This window comes from Oncorhynchus clarkii, chromosome 7 (genome assembly GCF_045791955.1).
Source record: "Oncorhynchus clarkii lewisi isolate Uvic-CL-2024 chromosome 7, UVic_Ocla_1.0, whole genome shotgun sequence".
NCBI classification, from domain to species: Eukaryota; Metazoa; Chordata; class Actinopteri; order Salmoniformes; family Salmonidae; genus Oncorhynchus; species Oncorhynchus clarkii.
Window position 1 is genome coordinate 6,568,871 of NC_092153.1, and position 10,216 is coordinate 6,579,086.

The 10,216-nt window shown below is 47.6% G+C and overlaps 1 protein-coding gene across 2 annotated transcripts in view; it reads right to left on the minus strand.

The window, feature by feature from the left end:
• Positions 1 to 2,578: 2,578 nt before the first annotated feature.
• LOC139412773 (NADH-ubiquinone oxidoreductase 75 kDa subunit, mitochondrial-like) overlaps positions 2,579 to 10,216 on the minus strand; it is a 9,923-nt gene continuing 2,285 nt past the window's right edge. For both annotated transcript variants that reach the window (XM_071159475.1, XM_071159476.1), the window contains exons 6-17: positions 9,069 to 9,254; positions 8,816 to 8,950; positions 8,594 to 8,708; positions 6,789 to 6,934; positions 5,572 to 5,700; positions 4,989 to 5,118; positions 4,514 to 4,674; positions 4,116 to 4,270; positions 3,793 to 3,968; positions 3,254 to 3,388; positions 2,972 to 3,044; positions 2,579 to 2,837 (exon numbers count right to left, since the gene is read on the minus strand). In XM_071159475.1, the coding sequence (XP_071015576.1) occupies positions 2,746 to 2,837; positions 2,972 to 3,044; positions 3,254 to 3,388; positions 3,793 to 3,968; positions 4,116 to 4,270; positions 4,514 to 4,674; positions 4,989 to 5,118; positions 5,572 to 5,700; positions 6,789 to 6,934; positions 8,594 to 8,708; positions 8,816 to 8,950; positions 9,069 to 9,254 (1,633 nt within the window). In that variant the 3' untranslated portion in view covers positions 2,579 to 2,745. The remainder of the gene's footprint in view (positions 2,838 to 2,971; positions 3,045 to 3,253; positions 3,389 to 3,792; positions 3,969 to 4,115; positions 4,271 to 4,513; positions 4,675 to 4,988; positions 5,119 to 5,571; positions 5,701 to 6,788; positions 6,935 to 8,593; positions 8,709 to 8,815; positions 8,951 to 9,068; positions 9,255 to 10,216) is intronic.

The window sequence follows — 10,216 nt, forward strand, 5'->3', positions numbered from 1 at the left end:
AGGGATAAACTCCTGGACACACACATGGAACAACTCCTGGATACACATAGGGAACAACTCCTGGACACACACATAGGGAACAACTCCTGGATACACACATAGGGAACAACTCCTGGATACACACATAAGGTAGGAAATGAACGAAGGTGCTGTGATTCAATTCAGTTAACTTTATTCATCCTAGAGGGGCTGTTGTTGCTGGCAGGATTAACATACACTAATAATAAACACAACCAACAGTACAATACAATACAGGCAGACAGTAATACAGTGTGTCATGACGTTGGCCTGGGGGTAGGTTTATGACAGTCATAAATACCTCTTCCCCACTTTTTCCTCTCTCTCTACCCTACTGATGTTACATTTGCAAAACCCTTGGTTAACATAGAGATTCTAGGAACATCAGAAGGTGGGGGGAAATGAGCTATATTCTGGTAATCCGACCAATTGAACATATGCAGTGGTACTTAATGAATAATATGTCAGTTCGGTTGTCATCTGAGACATTCTCATCAATGATAAGATGACATAAACTCTACAGTGGAAAGTCTACACATCAGAGTTATCGGATTCACATGGAATTGTTGTTCAATTTAAATGTTTGAATATGAAATTATTCGTGAAGGGATGAAATGTGATTTTAGCTTCTAAAATGTGAGATGTGGGTTTTCATAAGATTGGCCTCTGCTCAATCAGTGGCCCGCCCCTGTGAAGGGACATGGGCTATAAAACTTTTCAAACACGCCCTCCTCTCCCTTCCTATATAAAGCCTTGACGACAATATAACCTCCTGTTCCGAGGATGTGAGGACGACGGTCCGATGTCAGTGTGGTTCAGATAATAACTACAGAACGAAGCCAACATCAGCATAAGCTTTGGTTGTGAATGGTATGAACTTTGAACTCTTATTCACTACTCTTAATCACTACACTACAATAGCATGTCATATCACTTAATCTGGCATAGCCAAAGACACGACAAGTGTAATGGATATAGTACCGTCCAGAAATAGTCCATAGTGCAAATGCAACAGTCCATACATCCCAGAATATAGTTTTAATCTACATTGGTAATGTAGGCAGTTTGAGCTCAGTCAGTCCATGAACAAAGATGCTCCACTCTCTCTCCCACTCTTTTGGGTCCAGAGCTCTTCTAGCACACCTCTGAATCTCAGTCAGTCCCCATCCAGACAATCCATGCTCTCCTCCACAGCTTCTCTGTCTCCTACTATCTCCTCCACAGCTTCTCCATCTCCCACTCTCTCCTCCACAACTTCTCTCTCTGTCTCCTACTCTCTCCTCCACGGCTTATCTATGTCTCCTTCTCTCTCCTCCACAGCTTATCTCTGTCTCCTTCTCTCTCCTCCACAACTTCTCTCTCTGTCTCCTACTCTCTCCTCCACGGCTTATCTCTGTCTCCTCTCTCCTCCACAACATATCTCTCTGCATCATCTTTCCTCCACAGCTTATCTCTGTCTCCTTCTCTTTCCTCCAGAGTTTATCTCTGTCTCCTCTCTCCTCCACAGCTTCTCTGTATCCTTCTCTCTCCTCCACAGCTTATCTCTGTCTCCTTCTCTCTCCTCCACAGCTTATCTCTGTCTCCTTCTCTCTCCTCCACAACTTCTCTCTCTGTCTCCTACTCTCTCCTCCATGGCTTATCTCTGTCTCCTCTCTCCTCCACAACATATCTCTCTGTATCATCTTTCCTCCACAGCTTATCTCTGTCACCTTCTCTCTCCTCCACAGCCTATCTCTGTCTGCCACTCTCTCCTCCACAGCTTCTCTGTATCCTTCTCTCTCCTCCACAGCCTATCTCTGTCTCCTACTCTCTCCTCCACAGTTTCTCTGTCTATCTCCTCCACAACATATCTGTCTCCTCTCTCCTCCACAGCTTCTCTGTCTCCTTCTCTCTCCTCCACAACATAGCTATGTATCCTCTTTCCTCCACAGCTTCTCTGTCTCCTACTCTTTCCTCCACATCTTCTCTGTCTCCTTCTCTCTCCTCCACAGCTTCTCGGTCTCCTTCACAGCTTATCTGTCTCCTACTCTCTCCACTCTGCTGGGTCCAGCACTACTGTAGTACACCTCCACCATGGCATCTTTGGAGGTCAGCAAGGTGACCACACTCTTGGTCCTTGTGATGAGGTCATAGCCCAGGCAGAACACACTGAACTGCACAGCGAGCCCCAGCACACAAATCACAATCTGCATCACGTGAACAGACTCCTCTCACCAGCCCCATCTATTACCACCCCTGGGGAGAGGACATAACAGCAGGCACCTACGATACCATTCCCCACACATCTTGCACTACAGAAGAACATTTGACCTGTCCTGCCATTAGCTCTCCACACCCTAAAATACGTCTTAGGGAAGTTCAAGACAGGAGTCTGAATGAAATTGATGTCTGACAGGTTTAGAACAGAACATCTCTGCTGACGTCACTCTGTGTTGGCTACAACGCTTCAACTCCACAAAGTAGAAACAAGACAGAAAACTGTTATAATGTGTGTGGAACAAAGGTCAAACAGTGGTGTTGGAGATGACCTCATGAGGGTAATAACACAAGGACAGAGTGCTACAGGATAGGATTTTATTCATAATCAGAGTACAGTTTCATTTTCAGCTTTCTTTAACAAAGCCTCTTCCCTCGAACATCTTTACAGCAATCAGCAAAAAACAACTTAAATAAAGGAGAGCAACATCACTGTGTGTGTGTGTTTTGGCTGTCTGAGTGTGTATGAGTTCAGCAGATGGATGGTTCATCGACGGCGTCAGCTCCCTCTGTGACGGCCTTCACACACTTGGCCATGGTCTGAGACGCTCTGCTAATGGGATCTATGGGAGAGATAGAGAATGTTACACACACACACACACGTGACGAGAGGATCCCAATAGTTATCCATGTGCATTCCACCCTCTCATCAGTCTGACAACACATTCACAGCTGTGCTATGATACATTATACATACCTGTCATATAGAAGTCTTTAGCAGTCAGCTGAGGAGAGACCAGAGGATCTGCTAGAAGAGTCTGATTCACAGCCTGAGAGAGACAGACAGACAGACAGACAGAGAGACAGAGAAATAAAGGACAGTTGAGGTTGCTCTCAATTTCAGTGTCAAAGACCACAGTCTCCATTTCTGATTTCATAACAGCTGATCGTAAAGAAAAGTCAGTTAAGGGGAGGAATGTTCAAGGTTATGTTCTGACCTGTGAGACTTTGAGGTTAGGGGTAAAAGGTTAAGGGTTACCTGTGAGAGTTGGTTGGCCTGTTTAAAGTAGTTGGCTTCCTCAACGTCGTCGTAGCGGACCAGGTTAGGAGAAACCTCGGCCAGCCGACCCCTCACCTCATCCACAGAGTCATAGGGCAGAGTCAGCCCCGCCAGCTGCAACACACACAGTTACATATACACCCACACAGTTACATATACACCCACACCTACATATACACCCCCACACACAGTTACATATACACACACACAGTTACATATACACCCACACACAGTTACATATACACCCACACACACCCCCAGTTGCATTTACACCCCCAGTTACATATACACCCCCAGTTACATATACACCCACACACACAGTTACTTATACACCCACAGTTACATATACACCCACACACACAGTTACATATACACCCACACACACAGTTACATATACACCCACACACACAGTTACATATACACAGTTACATATACACCCACACATACAGTTACATATACAACCACACACACAGCGTCATCAATAAATGTATACGGTATATGTGTGTGTGTGTGTGTACCTCGGAGATGGCTCTGATGATCTTCCAGTCCTCCCTGGCCATGCCGGGCGCAGTGACGGCCACGCGTGTCTGTTGACTCCTCCCCTCTGTGTTGACATATGTTCCATTCTTCTCAGTGTACGCCGCGCCGGGCAGGATGACATCAGCCATGGTGGCACCCACATCTCCATGGTGACCTGGCAACGATACACACATGTACCATACATATGCTGTATATAGCATGACAATGGTGTGTGTCATGGGAAGTGCACTGGGTGTTCTACCCTGATAAATGAACATGCTGTCCTGTGTGTGTGTGTGTGTGTGTAGAGATAGGTGTGTACCCTGGTAAATGATCATGCAGTCTTTAGGCAGGTCCTGTCTGGTGATGCATTCTCTGTCAGCTCCTAGCAGGAACAGAACCTTGGGCGGGGCTTTACGGATAGACTCCACCCCCGCCTTGTAGCCCAGGTCCAAAGCTGCCACCTGACTGGCTACCCTGCAGATAGACAAAAATATGACTGGACGCTAGTACACACAGATTTTTTTCTTTCTTTCCCACCTTTATTTGATTGGATGATGATTGGATGCTAGTAGGGATAGACTAAGTTGTTAGCTGTATGCTAAATGCTAGTAAAAGCTAGATGCTAAATGCTAATATTAGCTATATACTAAATGCTAATAATAGCTGGATGCTAAATGCGATTAGAAGTTAGCCCAGTGATAGCTTTAGCATGCTAACCTGTGCAGCACGTTGAGGACCTTCCAGCCCTCCTCCACTCCGCTGCTGGCCCGGGCATTCTGGGCGATGGTTTGCACAGAGCTCAAGATGGCTCCTCCATCCTCCCTCTGAAGAGAGGCACTGCCCACCACCACTACCGGCTGCTTGGCCTGCGCGAGCACCTGGCGGGGAGAGAGAGAGAGGGACAGGGGAAAGGTTAGGGCAGGGCATAACCACAAACAGAGCTGGATCACGTCCAGTAGAACACACCATTATGGAAGGCAGGTGGAAATTCATTGACTAGATTCTAGAACAGACGTGCTTCTCTGTCATGCAGAATGACCAATCATGTCAGGTTTATTCAAGTCATTCCTATCTGTAACAATGTTTGTTACAACATTTCTATCAACAACAATACAACCCCCGCTCCCGCCGACTGCCCCCCCCCCCACCCTCCCCTGCCAATCGCTTCCCGGTCTGTGGTGGCCGTGGTTACCTGGCAGAAGGGGTGTGTTCCGTTAGCGATGTCCTGCAGCACCTGAGTGGACTCTCCCAGGTGGTCGTAAGTGTAACTCAGATCCACACTGCTCCCCACCACAGACACCTTCAACTCATTATGCAACCAGCTGAGAGGGGAGGGGGAGATGATGAGGGAGGCTTCCTACTGCAAGTTGGTGTGTGTGTGTGTGTGTGTGTGTGAGCTGCAGACATCAATTAATGTGTGTGTGTGTTTGTGCAGGTAGCACTTTTGGATACATCTGTTGAAGAAAGCGGGACCTCACAGCAAGGATTGGTGTGTGTGTGAGTGAGTTTAGATGTGTGTGAGTGAGTTTAGATGTGTGTGTGTGTGTGTGTGTGTGTGTGTGTACCTCTTGCGGACGCGTGCATTGAAGAGTGGGGTCTCGTAGCGAGGGTTGGTGTGTGTGTGTGAGTGAGTTTAGATGTGTTTGTGCGTGTGTGTGTGTGTGTGAGTGAGTGAGTTTAGGTGTGTGTGTGTGTGTGTGTGTGTGAGTGAGTGAGTTTAGGTGTGTGTGTGTGTGTGTGTGTGTGAGTGAGTTTAGGTGTGTGTGTGTGTGTACCTCTTGCGGACGCGTGCATTGAAGAGTGGGGCCTCGTAACGAGGGTTGGTTCCTATAAGTAACAGCAGGTCAGCTTCCTCAATGCCACTGATCCCAGAGTTCAGCAGGTAGTTGGAACGCAGGTCAGAGCTACACAAACCACAATACAACCTTTTACTAATCATGAGCCAACCTATTACTTACCATAATACAAACTATTATTAATATACCATAACCAACCATAATCTAACCATAACACAATTCACTCCCACTAACTCCTTCCCCACTACTCACCCCTTACTCCCACACCCTTTCTTCCCCTCCCTCCCCACTGACTCAGCACGCTCCCCCACCCTGATTTAACCAGCCCCAGTGGCAGGGAAGACTCCCACCCTGACTCACCCAGTCCCAGCATCAGGGAAGACCTCCACCCTGACTCACCCAGTCCCAGCATCAGGGAAGACCTCCACCCTGACTCACCCAGCCCCAGCATCAGGGAAGACCCCCACCCTGACTCACCCAGCATCAGGGAAGACCTCCACCCTGACTCACCCAGCCCCAGCATCAGGGAAGACCCCCACCCTGACTCACCCAGCATCAGGGAAGACCTCCACCCTGACTCACCCATCCCCAGCATCAGGGAAGACCCCCACCCTGACTCACCCAGCATCAGGGAAGACCTCCACCCTGACTCACCCAGCCCCAGCATCAGGGAAGACCCCCACACTGACTCACCCAGCATCAGGGAAGACCTCCACCCTGACTCACCCAGCCCCAGCATCAGGGAAGACCCCCACCCTGACTCACCCAGCATCAGGGAAGACCTCCACCCTGACTCACCCAGCCCCAGCATCAGGGAAGACCTCCAACCCTGACTCATCCAGCATCAGGGAAGACCCCACCCTAACTCACCCAGCCCCAGCATCAGGGAGGACCCCCACCCTGACTCACCCATCCCCAGTATCAGGGAGGACCCCCACCCTGACTCACCCATCCCCAGCATCAGGGAAGACCCCACCCTGACTCACCCAGCCCCAGCATCAGGGAAGACCTCCACCCTGACTCACCCAGCATCAGGGAAGACCCCCACCCTGACTCACCCAGCCCCAGCATCAGGGAAGACCTCCACCCTGACTCACCCAGCATCAGGGAAGACCCCCACCCTGACTCACCCAGCATCAGGGAAGACCCCCACACTGACTCACCCAGCATCAGGGAAGACCCTCACCCTGACTCACCCAGCCCCAGCATCAGGGAAGACCTCCTCGGTACAGAGGTTGTCACTGTTCAGTCTGTTGAGCAGGTCCTTCAGAGACACCAGAGCCTCTGCATCCACCATGCCTCCAGCTATGGCTGCTACGTCACTGCCCTGGGCTCCCTGCAACTATACACACACATGATACCTAAACATACATACAGTGCATTCAGGAAAGTATTCAGACCCCTTCATTTTGTTACGTTACAGACTCATTTTAAAATGTATTAAATGTATGTATTTCCTCAAGCTACACACAATGCCCATTTTGACATCACAATACCCCACAATGACAAAGCGAAAACAGGTTTATAGAAATGTTATCAAATGTATTTTCCAAAACAGAAATACAATATTTACATGAGTTTTCAGACCCTTTGTTATGAGACTCAAAACTGAGCTCAGGTGCATCCTGTTTCCATTGATCATCCTTAAGATGTTTGTACAACTTGGAGTCCACCTGTGGTCAATTCAAATGATTGGACATGATTTGGAAAGGCACACACCTGTCTATATAAGGTCCCACAGTTGACAATGTCAGAGCAAAAATCAAGCCATGTGGTTGAAGGAATTGTCCAAAGAGCTCTGAGACAGGATTGTGTCAAGCCACAGATCTGGGGAAGGGTACCAAAAAATGTATGCAGCATTCAAGGTCCCCAAGAACACAGTGGCCTTCGTCATTATTAAATTGAGGAAGTTTAGAACCACTAAGACTCCTCCTAGATCTGGCCGCCCGGCCAAACTGAGCAATCGGGGTAGAAGGGCCTTAGTCAGGGAGGTGGCAAAGAACCCGATGGTCACTCTGACAGAGCTCCAGAGTTCCTCTGTGGAGATGGGAGAAACATCCAGAAGTACAACCATCTCTGCAGCACTCCGCCAATCAGGCATTTATGGTAGAGTGGCCAGACGGAAGCCACTCCTCAGTAAATGGCACATGACAGCCTGCTTGGAGTTTGTCAAAAGGCACCTAAATGACTCTCAGACCATGAGAAAATATGGTTCAGGTCTGATGAAACCACAATTGAACGCTTTGGCCTGGATGGAGATGAACGGAGCAAAGTACTGAGAGATCTTGGTGAAGTCCTGAGCACTCTGGAGCAGGTTCTCAGACTGGGGCGAAGGTTCACCTCCCAACAGGACAACAACCCTAAGCACACAGCCAAGACAATGCAGGAGTGGCTTCGGGACAAGTCTCAATGTCATTGAGTGGCACAGCCAGAGCCTGGACTTGAACCAGATCAAACATCTCTGAAGAGACCTGAAAATAGCTGTGCAGTGACGCTCCCCTTCCAACCTGACAGAGCCTGAGAGGATCTGCAGAGAAGGGGAAAAACTCCCCAAATACAGGTGTGCCAAGCTTGTAGCGTCATACCCAAGAAGACTCAAGGCTGTAATCGCTTCCAAAGGTGTTTCAACTATGTATTGAGTAAAGGGTCTGAATACCTATGTAAATGTAATATGTTAATTTTTAATACATTTGCAAACATTTCTAAAAAATGTTTTTTGCTTTGTCATTATGGGGTATTGTGTGTAAATTGAGGGGGAAAAAAAGATTTAATCACCTTTAGAATAAGGCTGTAACGCAACAAAATGTGGGAAAAGTCAAGGGGTCTGAATACTTTTGGAATGTACTGTATATACTAACTTTTTATACAGACATGAAGATTAGACACCACTTCAGATCTTCAGACAGACAGAAAACAATGTCATTGCCTACAGTGTCCAACATGTCTGTTGAGTGACATCAGTGACAGACACATCAGTGACAGACACTACACAGAGACTTACTGCTCCGGCCACGCGTGTGAGTACGTCTTCCCAGGATGTGGGGACCAGCTGTCCTGACACGTCCTTCACCATAGGCTGGGTCAGCCTCTGGCGCTTCAGACCGTCATACGCAAACCTACACACACACATTATATATACTTATTAAAGTCCCAGCTGTTTGCAGGGTGATAGACAGGTAAGGGGCGTGGTTAGGGCCAGGTGTGGGCAAGTTCTATGTCTCACCTGGTCTTGTCTGAGATCCACTCCTCGTTGATGTCTTCGTTCAGGCGGGGCAGAACCCTCATCACCTCTCCACCACGCGTACTCACAATGATGTTACTGCCTACTGCATCCAACACATCTATAGACTCAGTCTTCCTGCAAACACACAGCAAGGTTACACACCCAACAATGGTACTGCCTACACCTCTATCATGTCTATATACTAGATCTAGAGTGTAGTTCCATCTTCCTTTTTACAAACACACACACTTACCTGGTCTCCCAGGGTCGTGAGGTGAAGGCGTATGGTTTGGAAGTGAGGGCTCCTACGGGACAGATGTCGATGACGTTTCCTGACATCTCGGACATGAACATCTTCTCCACGTACGTTCCCACCTGCATGTTGTTCCCTCTGCCTGTGGTACCCAGGTCCTCTACACCTGCAATCTCACTGGCAAAACTGGCATAGGGAGAAAAAAAACAATCAAATCAACTGGTCAATACCACCCCATGGCCTGCAATCTCACAGGCAAAACTGGCATTTGGGCACAAAGGCCTAGCATTAGAATGTATATAGAGTGGAGATAGGAGTACGGTGGCTGAGAAGGACACTCAGAGCAGAGAGAGAGAGGAATACAGTGGATGACAAGGACATACTGGGGCTCCCGAGTGGCACAGCGGTCTAAGACACTGCATCTCAGTGCAAGAGGCGTCACTACAGTCCCTGGTTCAAATCCAGGCTGTATCACACCCGGCTGTGATTGGGAGTCCCATAGGGCGGCGCACAATTGGCCCAGCGTCGTCCTGGTTTGGCCGGGATAGGCCGTCATTGTAAATAAGATGTTTTTCTTAATGGACTTAAATAAAAGTTAAATATAAATATACACTACCGTTCTAAAGTTTGGGGTCACTTAGAAATGTCCTTGTTTTGGAAAAATAAAAATGGTCCATTAAAATAACATCAAATTGATCAGACGTTGTTAATGCTGTAAATTACTATTGTAGCTGGAAACGGCAGATTTTTTTAATGGAATATCTACATAGATGCCCATTATCAGCAAACATCACTCCTGTGTTCCAATGGCACATTGTGTTAGCTAATCCAAGTTTATCATTTTAAAAGGCTAATTGATCATTAGAAAACGCTTTTGCAATTATGTTAGCACAGCTGAAAACTTGTTCTGATTAAAGAAGCAATAAAACTGGCCATCTTTAGACTAGTTGAGTATCTGGAGCATCAGCATTTGTGGGTTCGATTACAGGCTCAAAATGGCCAGAAACAAGGAACTTCTGAAACTTGGCAGTCTATTCTTGTTCTGAGAAATGAAGGCTATTCCATGCTAGAAATTGGCCTGTAATCGAACCCACAAATGCTGATGCTCCAGATACTCAAAAGAGAAGGAAGGCCAGTTGTAATTGCTT